Raw genomic sequence first — 14491 nt, forward strand, 5'->3', positions numbered from 1 at the left:
GTCTGCAGTCAGATCCGGAATAGATTAGTTGAATTTTTTTGATTCAAGTTTTTATGGATTCTCAAAGAAATAATGCAACTAAGCATTATAGATCTTTTCAGTGCACAGACCCAGAGAATAGCTTCCCAAACAGCAGGTTGTAAACAATAAAACATGCTAGCATTAAATGTTTTTTTTCAGCCCACTATGCCTGCTTATTTGAAAGAACTAAATCACGATCTTCTCCTTTAATAGGTGCAGAATGAACTGTCGGCAGCTCTGGCTCGCAAGGCACAGACTAAATCAAGTAAGGTTTCTGTGTTGGTTTGATTGTGTGTGTTTTATTGCTCCAATAAATGTGCAGTGTTTTGCTTGTGTTTGAGTAAAGCATTACAAAAAAACAAGACTGAAGTAATCAGTACAATCTTCCAGTAAAATATTTTTAATAACACTGTTCAACATCAACACTCATGGATAAAGTTTCAAAAGGAGACTGTGTTCTCATTGAGGTCTCATTTGAAAGGGGTGTTAACTGAGCTACAATTAAAGCTGTGCTATTTACTAAAAATATAAATGACTAATGGTCATGAAAAACTGGTAACACTTTACGAGGTTCAATTTGTTAATGAAGATTAAGTAATTATTTTGTTCATTGTTAATTCTGAATTACAAATGAAACATTTTCTATTGTGTCATTGGCAATGAGGTAGTAAAGTTCAATATAATGTGGTTATATTATTGAAACCATTTTTAACAGATTTTAAAGGGTTAGTTCACCCAAAAAATGTAATTAGATTTACTCACCCTCAAGCCGTCCTAGGTGTGTATGACATTCTTCTTTCAGACAAATAAAATCAGCATTATTTAAAATTTCCTTGCTCTTCCAAGCTTTATAATGGCAGTGAATTGTTGCTCCGTTTTTAACGGCTCCACACAGCTCCAGCGGGTTAATTAAAGCCTTCTGGAGCGAAGCGATGCATTTGTGTAAGAAAAATAACCATATTTAAAACTTTATAAAGTAAAATATCTAGTTTCCGCCAGATCGGAAAAAAACGTAACTGGTGTGCAATGTCGTCAGACATAGCAAAAGCATTTTGAACTGCTAGAGGCACTACGCTTTTCCCGTAAGTTGAATACAGAAGGCAAACTGGTGGAAGCTAGATCATTTTATATATGGATATTTTTCTTACACAAACACATTGCTTCGCTTCAGAAGGCCTTTATTTAAGGGTTAGTTCACCAAAAAATGAAATTGGTGTCATTAATGACTCGCCCTAATGTCGTTCAACACCCGTAAGACCTCCGTTCATCTTCAGAACACAGTTTAAAATATTTTAGATTTCGTCTGACAGCGTATCCAAGTGTATGCACACTATACTGTCCATGTCCAGAAAGGGAATAAAACCATCATCAAAGTAGTCCATATGTGACATCAGTTAGTTAATTAGAATCTCTTGAAGCATCGAAAAAACATTTTGGTCCAAAAATAACAAAAACTATGACTTTATTCAGCATTGTCTTCTCTTCCGCGTTTGTTTTCAAACCTCAAATAAAGATTCAAACTGTCATGAATCAGCGGATTGATTCATGATTTTGAACACAAACAAGGAAGAGAAGACAACATTGAATAAAGTTGTAGTTTTTGTTATTTTGGACCAAAATGTATTTTCGATGCTTCAAGAGATTCTAATGAACTAACTGATGTCACATATGGACTACTTTGATGATGTTTTTATTCCCTTTCTGGACATGGACAGTATAGTGTGCATACACTTGGATACGGTCTCGGACTAAATATAAAATATCTTAACTGTGTTCCGAAGATGAACGGAGGTCTTACAGGTGCGGAACAACATAAATTTAATTTTTGGGTGAACTAACCCTTTGACCTCCTGGAGCCGTGTGGAGCAGTTATATGATGGATATATGCACTTTTATGGACTTTTTATGGCAACAATTTACTGCCATTATAAAGCTTGAAAGAGCCAGGACATTTTTAATATATCTCTGATTTTATTTGTCTGAAAGAAGAATGTCATATACACCTAACATGACTTGAGGGTGAGTAAATCATGGGCTAATTTAAATTTTGGGGTGAGCTAACCTTTTAACATTTACTTATTGATTCACTTCCATTGTACGTGCTTTGGCAGTTATCACTATAACCCAGATGTTGTTGTTTTTTAATCTAAAATAATTTTTGTAGTAAGAAACATTCAGGCTGGGGTGGTCCCAGGGGCCCAAAAAAAAGTAAATATCTGGTGCAACCACCATTTGCCTCACATAGTAATGCTATTCTGTTTTGTGTTAGGTTAATGGTGTTACATATGAACTGGAACATGAATCTATATTGCTCAACAACACACAAAAAAAAAAGCACAAACCCTGACAGTCCACCACACTCCACTGATTCTCAGCTGTAAATTTCTTGTTTTCCAGTGATGGAGGAGAGCAGTTCACAGCACAAAACTAACACGCCAGGCCCATCTCCCAGTCCTGCTGTGCACAAGGTAATGAGAAAACAGATTCCAGGGCAGCAGGTTTAACATTGACAGTGTGTGTATGTATTGGTGTGCATATATGTTTTGCTGAGCTCAACAGCCGTCCCTGTTGCACAGGGCTGTCCATACATCCCCTGATTGAGCACTGCTTTCCCGCAGCTCAGTCATCAGTAGAAAGCCCTTGAACTGGCAGAAAGAGAAAGAGCCTTTGATTGGAGATAGATGGATACTCTATACTGGGTGTCAGGACAGAACCTTGTGCCTGTCTGTAAAGCTCTCGACTGTTCCAGCACAGTGTAATAGCTGATGGTTCACTGCAGCACATCTAACAAAACCGTGATCAAGACAACAAAATGGCAGTCCTTCGCAAGGACAAATGATGTTTCAAAGGCAGTGCTGTAAAAATTATAACATATACACCATATTATAAGAGTAAACCGGTTGTTCGCAAATGATTTTGCTTCGACTGGTTTGCTTTAAGCGGCAGCCCAAAACAGAACCAAAATACTGCCAGGACCACTATCGTCAAAGATGATTGACAATTAGCATACAGTTTGGATTGGTGGTATGGTTCTGCTTTGGGTAAGAACTCCCTGTGAATCCATGCAGCCTAGCATGGATAAGAGCAGGAAGAACAGCGATAATCCTCCCTAGGGTCAATAGAACAGAACCAATATATATGTATTGCAGATATCATTATGTTTAATAATTTAATGTACACATAATTTAAAATTTCTCTGATTCAAAGGGGAATCAGAAGGCCAAATCCTGACTGGACAGAAGAAGCTTTTGCTTTTGGTGTGGCCAGGGATATTCAATGGAATATTCAATTCAACTTTTCAATCCTAAACAGTCAAAATTGTCACCAAGGATATTGGGCCTTCAGAGCCAAAATAGTTATTTATGTAAGGAATAATTGATGACGGGCTGTTGAATTATTAGAAAAAAACAATTATTATTAACTGTTGAATTGTTAGAAAGAGTCACAATGCAAAGCCACTGATAGCAGACTAATACAGTTATTAATGCAGAGAGAGAGAATCTAAATTACTACAGTCTGTTTGTCTCTTTCAACAGTGTTTGGCAGCAGCGTCTACTAATACGAAACTGTAACAGCGTCTTTATTACCTCGCTAGTGAAAATTGTCATGATTGTAGCTTTTAAGTTGCTAAACTATTTCACTGATAAAATTGCCAGAGCCGCGCTGACAAACACGTTTCTGTGTGAGTGTGTGTCCGTACTGTATGTGTGTGTTTAACGGGAAGTACGGGAGAAAGAGTGTTAATTTAGTACATAAGAGAACTTAATTTTGTGGCTTTTTATCCTTTTGTTTACTATATTTATTTGCTTGGTCAGTGTCACTGACAGTTTTGATTCTTTTGCTGTTGTAGGCTGTAAGGACCTTTTTGAAATAACATATATATATATATATCTATCTACAGAATAATAAGCCTGTCTTATTCAGTAGCCCTACCTACTGACTCATGGAGCTGTTCGGATCGCACTAGCCAGCAGCCACAAACATGGCGAAGATAGCAAGATATTGCGCTATTCCTGGTCCGACAGGATTGGTGCAACACACATATGCGAGTATAATGTAAAACTGTAATAGCAGTCCTGTGGCTATGTTTTTTCCAGTTAGGCTACCAAAAATGAAAGCCCGCTGGGAGGCCACTAAATCTCAAATAGTGAAATAATATTCCTTTCTTGATCTAAGTGTGTGTGTGTGTGTGTGTGTGTGTGTGCGTGTGTGCGTGTGTGTGTGTGTGTGTATGAGCGCGTGGCTCGCTCGTATATCCACCGATTGAGCGGGCCAAGTAATACAAAAATAATATTCCAATCAATCGTGGATGGATGAGAAATAAATCATTGTGTTTGTTTGATAAAGATGTTTACAAACCCTGTGATTGAGAGAATCATTCCGGTTGCCGCTTTCAAACAAATCTCTCTCTCGTGAACTGAACTGACAGGGGAGCTGAAGATTATTAGATATGCAAAACTTCCAGGTCACCAGTGCGGCACGCCCATCAAAACCCAGCGTTCAGGAGAGAGCCTCAAAAACAGTGTAGAAAATAGCCTATTACTTATTCATTATGGTGTTTTTGAATGTAAAAACCACACGAACGTCATTAGTTGACCTCAGACAACATATAAAAAAAATTATTTGCTGTTTCATGCATACTGAGCTTTTTACACTGTTAAAGACTTGGATTCCCATCCTAAACATAGACAAAGTTTCAGAAACTTGTCCAAATGTTGGGCGTTTGATGGAGTATTTCTGTGTCAAAAATACTCCTTCCGATTTCTCACAAGTTTCTGAGAGTTTTTTTCAAGTATGGGTCGGCTTGACGTCCATAGAGCGGAAGGTCCTTGTATGGGCCGTACGGGCTGTTCTCCTGGAAGGGTGCGCGCGCGCATGACTGGAGCGAGAGAGGAAATGCACGCCTATAAACACTGCTCTCAGCTGCAGATCTAGTCGTCCGTGAACACTTATGACGCGCCGCGCTCCACTTTATTCCTATGGGTGACGTCAAGCGACTTCAACGCTTCAGCACAGCATTCCGGGAAGGCAGCGCTGCATTTGAACCGATTTGAACGCAGAAATGACGGGAAGCTTCACAACATCGCTTCAGTGGCGTCGCAAAAGTGGATCTCCACGGTCACTGCTGTCACAGGACTTCACCAAATCATATCAAGGAAGTGTGTTTTTGACAGAGTGGTCCCAGCGATAAAGGTTCGGTCCTGCTTTGGAAGCAGCTGGTGAGTAAAACTGCTTCAAATGTCTGTGCTGTCGGCTACCGTCGCTAGAGTAAACATCAGTAAACGACACGATCGCGTGCTTCGTCATTCAACTGCGCTAACGGTTACTCCATTGCTGTTCTCTGTATAACGTTACACTAGTCTGACGTGCAAAACCGTTTTGCTTGCTACTGCTAATGTTTAGTCGCATACAATAGTCCATAAACCGAATCATGTCCTCATAAACTGCGAGTAAACACACACAAATGTTGACAGGCCACTAAATACAGTACATACCACAGAGACGGACGTCCTGCTGTTGCTGTTTCTCCTGTTCAATTTTTTTCAGCCTCCGAATCTGATTCTGGATCATATATCTATTAGCTGAGATCGATAGCCATGGGTTTCTCCATGCTTGAGGACGTCACCGCTTTGTGCGCATTCGTCATTCTTTAGCTCCGCCCACACGATACGCCTCCAGGCGCTCGTTTTGTTTCCGGAAAGACTCGGTACAGCCTATATTTCTTTTATAAATATAATAAAACTAAAGACTTTTCGGAGATATGAAGGATGCAATACTACTCTATAGGTACTCAAGATTGACATGAGATTGACATTTCACCCCCCCTTTAAAAAAGCCAGTTCATGACACCTTTACCTATGCACAATTATGTGATTATTGGCATTCGGCATTGTGTTAGACCCTATCAGAACATGCTCCAAAATGATGGGTCATTTGAGAACTGCTGTTGTATTTAGTTTCGACAATTGCAGTGTGAGCTTTTGTTCTTGTAATATATTATGGATATGAAGTGATTCCCTGTCTTAACGTATTCACAATGGAAAACGCTCCATTAGCCTGATTGTATTTGAAGAGCTCACATGGACATTAGTTTAGTTATGTTTGGATTGGATATGTTATCTTAATAGGTTATCATTGGGCCTTTTTCTGGTAATTCCCTCTTATCAGGTTTAAGCTATTAGTATAGTTCAATCCAACTGTCCATTGTTTTCTATATTCACCCCACACTGAAGTGCTGAAGAATGTCAGGGACGCTGCTTGTGTTGAATTTGTCTAGCATGAGGTTTGATTCCTTATATAGCCAGCTGAGTTGATATGGAAATACTTGAGTGTGTTCAGGACAAATTCCTCTCTCCTTCCCTTACTTCAGAGAATGAGATCACAGGTTTCTCCACTGGACGTGTGGTATTTCCCATTGTGTTTAAATGGAGAAGGAAATGTACATGGGATACATCCTCAGTTACTACATGAAGGTTATAGAACATTAATCAGTAACTGTAGATTACATTGAATTAACTTTATAGACCTAATGTGCCAGCAAATCAAGCGCGCAATTATCTTTAGAATTTTGTCTTTGAACTTGTTTTTTTTCGGTAGCTCTTTCTATGGCATCGCTGTCAAAGAGTAATTAGCTAGTAAAATATTGACAGTATGACAGTTATCATGAGCATTGTAAGGTTTAAAGCGAATATCATAACTGCCTGTAGACCGGGAAGATTTTAAAGGTCCCGTTCTTCGCGATTCCATCTTTCAAACTTTAGTTAGTGTGTAATGTTGCTGTTAAAGCATAAATAATACCTGTAAAATTATAAAGCTCAAAGTTCAATGCCAAGTGAGATATTTTATTTAACAGAAGTTCCCTTTCAAAGCCTACAGCGAACGGCCGGTTTGGACTACAGCAGAAAGTGCAGGGATGTAATGACGTCACTAGAACCGTTTGTCGACTAACCCTCCGCCCACAAGAACACGAAAAAAAGGGGGTGTGGTCTTGTTGCTCTCCCACGTGGAGAAGAGCGCGCATTCAGCGCTTGCATCTCCCCGTTATGGTTAGAGGCGGGACCTTTCTGGGCAAAGTGCGCTTTTCGTGTTTTTTTTACACACGAAACATAAACTCATGTTATATTGCACACTGTAAACATCATCAAAGCTTCGAAAACACGCGAAGAACGGGATCTTTAAAACGAGCGGCTCATTCATAAAGCTGTAAGATCTTACCTTCATGCTGTGAAAATACAAACTGGAAGACAGCGCTGAAAAGGGGCGGGGCTACATAAGTTCTTTATATCCAATTAAATCACAGTAAAATGAATTGCAAAAAAGCAAAATGAGATGTTATAATTAGGAACATCATTTGTTTGCTGATTTTTCTTTAATGAAAGTGTCAAGAAAGTGGAACCACTTTATGTAAATCAAATCTTTGTCCAGATCTATTACTTTTCCCCCAAAATATATTAAAAAGGCAATTTATAATACAATGATTTCTCTGGGAATTGTGTAAAATATCAGGGTGATATCATTATCATTACATCATAAAAATTCCTGAAAATAAACACATTTGGAAAAAAAGAAGTAATTTGCCATGTTCAATGACTATTTCTTAGTTAATATATAAATATTGTACTGTAAATATTTGCTGTTTAAAAAAACTAACAAAAACAGGAAATGATGTCATAAAGACCCTTATGATTGTTCATCAAGGTCAGGAAGCTTCTTAAAATAGCTGACCTTTTTATGAAAAGGGCTAAATTAGTTCAAACTCTAAAATGTCGTGGTGTGATCTCTAAAACTCCTAAATAATTGTAAAATACTTACTTTTTTGAAAATAGTCATTACATTGAAAGTTTCTTGAACATTGTATAAATGTTTTTCAAAATCATATGAAACCAACAAGAATACAAATACAAAATACATTTCTAAGAACTTGTACATAATTTTTCTTTACTGCGAAAGTGCAGACACTCTTATTGGTCATTGGCACATATAATATTTGCCGGATGGCAAGTGCTAGCACATGACCTTATGAATCACAAACAGTGCACATGATTGGTAAACCCATCAGTAACCTGCCCTCCTAGACCCCATGCTAGCCTTTCTCCCATTTTCTGGAGATTGTGATACTTCCTATTCAGGATTGGAGGGACTGCCAGATGTTTCCTGGTCGCCCCCACCCTGGCTATGTGCGTAAGACCAGAGAGAGGGAGAGAGAGTGAGAGAATAAAGTCAGGTTCGCTCTCCCCTCAGGCAACCCTGTCTCTGAGTCTTCACTTTTTAAATCTTTCCTCCTGACCGGCTGTGTGCTCCTGGAGCTCACTAAACCCTCAGGACTACCGTGACCATCTTCAGTCTCACCCGAGTAAAGACATAGCTGAAGGAGACACCGAGACGGGCTGTCAAACTCTAAGTGACTTTGAGAGCTCCCTGCTCCCCTGTGTTGCAGTCTCATGGCGTGGGACTGTGGCCTGAGGTATGTGTTCTCTGTGTCCCCTGCACTGCAGCAGGGTCCCGGGGCTGGTGCACGCGATAGAGAGGATTTCAGCCGATTGGAGATGGTCCAAAGACTGGCCAAGGACGGATGCCGCCTTTTACACAGCCCACTACGAACTACCGAAAGGCCTTCTGAGGTGAGACACAAACTAACGTGCATGCATATAAGTCAATCCACACACAGGTATTATTCAACTCTCTTTTGGAAACTTCAGTAACTATATATCCACATAATTAAATAAAACTTTAACAATAACAAATAAAATATAATTATATTATACTTTATGCTTTTAATTTGACAAAATTGCATCCTTGTTAAAATAACTTTATTAGTAGCTAAATTGTAGGTCCTGGTGGAAATTATGCCTCTGTTGATTTGTGTAAAATAATATGATTTTTACATATTACAATTTTACTCTGTTTAGACTAATTTTAAGCAATGATTCAGATTTTTATAATGGATTCTCATATTTTAAGATTGAAAAGTGTGGGTGAGGAACGAGGGTAAAACAATTAAATCTGTATGAGAAAATGATGAAGGCATTGTAAATAATCATTGTGTTTTGATAAAATAGACCCCTATGCTTATAGTTAAAAAACACTTTATTATGAAAACATTACAGTGCCATTTATAGTCAATATCATGTATGTTTAGTTTTGTCTTTTGGCCATAATTTGATGTTTTGTTGTGTGTGTATTTGTTTAGAAAATGTATTATTTTATATTATAATATATTATTTGTATTATATTATATATTATATATTGCGATTTGTGAAGCAACACCCTTACAAGTTGAGATTATCATTATATAAAAGAAAAGTCATTGTTTGATGTCGCTTTTTATCATTGAATCTCTATTCAAATCTAAAGCTGCTTCAGGAGAGGCTTTCTAAAAACCGAAAAGGGCACCAATCTCATGCTAGTCTCTGATTGGTTGTTCCTACAATAGTCCCAGTTTGCCTCTTCCTGATGGCGGGCAGCCACTCACAATGACAGGAAAAGTCGACGCGAGCGCCATAAGGTTGCCGGCAACCAATCTATACTCCTGCTCTGGGTGTCGTGCCGTTCTATTCTCAGGGATATATTTCTTTGACCTTTCTGAAACAAAAGTAGAATTGTCCTAAATTTGAATTATTACCATGATGAGGCACTTTAAGTTAATTTAAGACATGCTGCTTGTTGTAAAATGTTGTCATATTCAAAAGCTTTTTTGATCTAAATCGTTTTTGAGTTTCAGAAAAGGCCACATTAATTTGAGGCTGGGCAGAAATGTTGTGCTTTCAGGAATCAAGATTAGTTGTATTTACTCTGTATTCAGTAATCATTTTCCCATTTAAATGAACATTATTTTTTCATATGATTTAGTGTATGTTTGCTAATTTCCAACCCTGTTAGTAATGTCACAATCAATGTACCTGGGTGGCCTATATACCATGATGGTAGTTGAACAAACTGTGATTCACTTCTCGCAAGAGAGACAGTCTAGATTCTAGATTGTCTAGATATTTTTTCTATATTCTTGCGAAAATCTTGCTACATCAGTGCAAGTGAAAAAGTTATTATACAGGTGCTGGTCATATAATTAGAATATCATCAAAAAGTTGGATTATTTCACTTATTCCGTTCAAAAAGTGAAACTTGTATATTATATTCATTCATTACACACATTACACTGATATGTTTCAAATGTTTTTTTCTTTTAATTTTGATGATTATAACTGACAACTAAGGACACCTTTGTGATTAATGAATTTCAAAAAAACAAACATTAAAATCTCAACTCAAATGTCATTGTGAAAAGATAAAAAACAATGACTGTTGTAAGTAACAGTGCGTACATCAGACCTTTCTATATAGCTTAACGTTAATAAGCTTAAACTAAAAAGACAAAATAATTATTTGCAGAATTACAGTGCCGCGAACAATCAAACCCTCCTTTTTGCGTGCATCATAGTCCTCCTCGCAGCTGCAGCAACCTGTGCAACTTGTGCACCTGCAGAGGCATTTTTGCTTTTTAGCAGCGTGTTGGGGTTCTGGTACACCAGCCATGCCAACGGAATGAATGCAAATTATACTTATCAATGCATATCTAAATTTGCGCCGAGCCGCCTACTGTATATTTTTAGAACTTAGAAAAATGCTGCAGCCAATGGCAGCATCGACCGGGTCTGGTTGCAGGATGACTCAACCTCCGCCGATAGTTTTTGATGTTTATCAGACAATAACTTCTCAAAATTTTGCTTTAGTAAGCAAAGCCCTAGACGAAAGTGTATTTTGCTATTTTCAGCCCGACGCAGTTATCATTTTCACGTCCTGCGCCACATTGTTTAAATAGCAAATGCATTTGCCCCCATTTGTGCGCCCATGGTCATAAATATGAAAAATTAAAGGATAAAAATGTTAAAGATTATTATTGTGTACATAATATAAAAATGCCTACATGTCATAATGGATAGTCATTGTCAGAATTAGCCTACCTATTTGCAGTAATGACGAGCAAGCAGCCATCATCCATTTTCTTGCTAGAGAAGCGGTCAGTTTTTTCACTTACAAATTCCGTCATGTAAATAGCGAACCCTGGTGTAAGCACAACTGGCTTTTAAAGGGGTGGTGAAACACTCATTTTCAGTCAATCTCATGTCAATCTTGAGTACCTATAGAGTAGTATTGCATCCTTCATATCTCCGAAAAGTCTTTAGTTTTATTATATTTATAAAAGAAATATAGGCTGTACCGAGTCTTTCCGGGGAAAAAAAACAAGCGCCTGGAGGCGTATCGTGTGGGTGGAGCTAAAGAATGACGAGCGCACACAAAGCGGTGACGTCCTCAAGGGTGGAGAAGAAAACGGCTATCGATCAGATTCCACTAATACAGATATGATCTAGAATCAGATCCAGAGGCTGAAATAAATTGAACAGGGGAAGCAACAACAGCAGGACGTCCGTCTCTGTGGTATGTACTGTATTTAGTGGCCTGTCAACATTTGTGTGTGTTTACTTGCAGTTTATGAGGACATGATTCGGTTTATGGACTATTGTATGCGACTAAACCTTAGCAGTAGCAAGCAAACCGGTTTTGCACGTCAGACTAGTGTAACGTTATACATAGAACAACAATGGAGTAACGTTAGCGCATTTGAATGACGAAGCACGCTTTGTGAGAACCTCCCCTAGGTTTATGTTTGGGTGGTTTTACAATAAACAAACTGACACCTATAGTGGTCAGCTAAACAAATGTATTTAAACACACACCATAGATCGCATGCTCCATTGATGAATTAACTAACGTTATACACGATCGTGTTGTTTACTGATGTTTACTCACGCGACGATAGCCAACAACTGACATTTGAAGCAGTTTTACTCACCGCCTGCTTCCAAAGCACGACCGCAAACCTTTATCGTCACCGCTCCATCAAAAACACACTTCTTTGGTAACTGTTGATTTCGTGAAGTCCTGTGACAGCAGTGACCGCGGAGATCCACTTTTGCAACGCGACTGAAGTGACGTTGTGCCGCTTCCCGTCATTTCTGCGTTCATATCGGTTCAAATGCAGCGCTGCCTTCCCGGAATGCTGTGCTTGTGTTTACGGGCGTGTTTTTCCTCTCTCGCTCAAGTCACGCGCGCGCGCACCCTACCGGGAGAAGAGCCCGTACGGCCCATACAAGGACCTTCTGCTTTATCGACGTTAACCGGAAACCGGAAGGAGTATTTTTTGACACAGAAATACTCCATCAAACGTCCAACTTATTTTTTGAAACTTTGTCTATGTTTAGGATGGGAATCCAAGTCTTTAACAGTGTAAAAAGCTCAGTATGCATGAAACAGCATTTCACCCCCCCTTTAAAGGTGATGGGAGATCAGACTCTTGGTTTATTGCACGTTACGCCCACAACACACTCATGGCTCTTTAAAAGAATAGAGACAATCCTTTTAAACCATGTGTTGCCTTTATAATAAAATTATTTGTATGTGGAACAGTATTCTGACATTTTTTCAGATTATATTTAAAGCTATGCATCAGACTTGGCATTACTTTTGGTGTCAAAAAATTGTTTCTGAATATTTTATGCAGATCGTTTACTTTGGACTTGGTATAAGCATGCCTTAAATCAGCTGGCAGCTGTGAGACAAAGACATTATGCGACTAAAGACAGTGTACCGAGGGATGAGGTCTTCTGTTTGATTAAGAAACCCTTTTAAGTGCAGACCACACATTTTGCTTGCTCTCTGCTTTCACTCATGGTCGCAGTGATTTCATCTTTTTTATTTAACTGTTTGTGGACCCTAAGCAGTGGCAAGGATTGGGATAGAGTGAAGTAAAGTTTATGATTTTTGCTTTTATGAGTTTATGGTTTTCTTGTTTGTAAGTTGGTTTGTGTGGTTACTTGTTTTTAGGGAACCTAATATAAAAAATGAAGACAAATATTATTAGTCTGTCTGTATCATGATATTTTCTAGACACAGATTTAATGTATTTTCAATATAACTTTTTTTTTTTTTTTTTTTTTTTTTAAAACCTTTACTTGCTTTAATTATATTGTATCCTATATCCACATAGAGCTGTAAATAATATGTACAGGTCCTTCTTAAAAAAATAGCATATTGTGATAAAGTTAATTATTTTCCATAATGTAATTATAAAAATTAAACTTTCATATATTTTAGATTCATTGCACACCAACTGAAATATTTCAGGTCTTTTATTGTTTTAATACTGATGAGTTTGGCATACAGCTCATGAAAACCCAAAATTCCTATCTCAAAAAATTAGCATATCTTGAAAAGGTTCTCTAAACGAGCTATTAACCTAATCATCTGAATCAACTAATTAACTCTAAACACCTGCAAAAGATTCCTGAGGCTTTTAAAAACTCCCAGCCTGGTTCATTACTCAAAACCTCAATCATTGGTAAGACTGCCGACCCGACCCTGTCCAGAAGGCCATCAATGACACCCTCAAGCGAGAGGGTAAGACACAGAAATAAATTTCTGAACGAATAGGCTGTTCCCAGAGTGCTGTATCAAGGCACCTCAGTGGGAAGTCTGTGGGAAGGAAAAAGTGTGGCAAAAAACACTGCACAACGAGAAGAGGTGACCGGACCCTGAGGAAGATTGTGGAGAAGGACCGATTCCAGACCTTGGGGGACCTGCGGAAGCAGTGGACTGGAGTAGAAACATCCAGAGCCACCGTGCACAGGCGTGTGCAGGAAATGGGCTACAGGTGCCACATTCCCCAGGTCAAGCCACTTTGGGCTACAGAGAAGCAGCACTGGACTGTTGCTCAGTGGTCCAAAGTACTTTTTTCAGATGAAAGCAAATTTTGCATGTTATTCGGAAATCAAGGTGCCAGAGTCTGGAGGAAGACTGGTGGGAAGGAAATGCCAAAATGCCTGAAGCCAGTGTCAAGTACCCACAGTCAGTGATGGTCTGGGGTGCCATGTCAGCTGCTGGTGTTGGTCCACTGTGTTTTATCAAGGCCAGGGTCAATGCAGCTAGCTATCAGGAGATTTTGGAGCACTTCATGCTTCCATCTGCTGAAAAGCTTTATGGAGATGAAGATTTCGTTTTTCAGCACGACCTGGCACCAGCTCACAGTGCCAAAACCACTGGTAAATGGTTTACTGACCATGGTATTACTGTGCTCAATTGGCCTGCCAACTCTCCTGACCTGAACCCCATAGAGAACCTGTGGGATATTGTGAAGAGAAAATTGAGAGACGCAAGACCCAACACTCTGGATGAGCTTAAGGCCGCTATTGAAGCATCCTGGGCCTCCATAACACCTCAGCAGTGCCACAGGCTGATCGCCTCCATGCCACGTCGCATTGAAGCGGTCATTTCTGCAGAAGGATTCCCGACCAAGTATTGAGTACATAACTGAACATAATTATTTGAAGGTTGACTTTTTTGTATTAAAAACACTTTTCTTTTATTGGTCGGATGAAATATGCTAATTTTTTGAGATTTTGGGGTTTTCATGAGC

At 38.8% G+C, this 14491-nt stretch overlaps 1 protein-coding gene across 2 annotated transcripts in view; it reads left to right on the plus strand.

The window, feature by feature from the left end:
* Positions 1-14491, plus strand: part of rapgef5b (Rap guanine nucleotide exchange factor (GEF) 5b) — a 92957-nt gene that overhangs the window by 28028 nt on the left and 50438 nt on the right. The window contains exons 7-9 of one of the 2 annotated variants that reach the window (XM_067449056.1): positions 235-286; positions 2419-2489; positions 8517-8642. In XM_067449056.1, coding sequence (XP_067305157.1) covers positions 235-286; positions 2419-2489; positions 8517-8642 — 249 coding nt within the window. The remainder of the gene's footprint in view (positions 1-234; positions 287-2418; positions 2490-8516; positions 8643-14491) is intronic. The other variant, XM_067449057.1, reaches the window with a different exon arrangement.

The sequence above is a fragment of the Pseudorasbora parva genome, chromosome 7, assembly GCF_024679245.1.
Source record: "Pseudorasbora parva isolate DD20220531a chromosome 7, ASM2467924v1, whole genome shotgun sequence".
Classification (NCBI taxonomy): domain Eukaryota; kingdom Metazoa; phylum Chordata; class Actinopteri; order Cypriniformes; family Gobionidae; genus Pseudorasbora; species Pseudorasbora parva.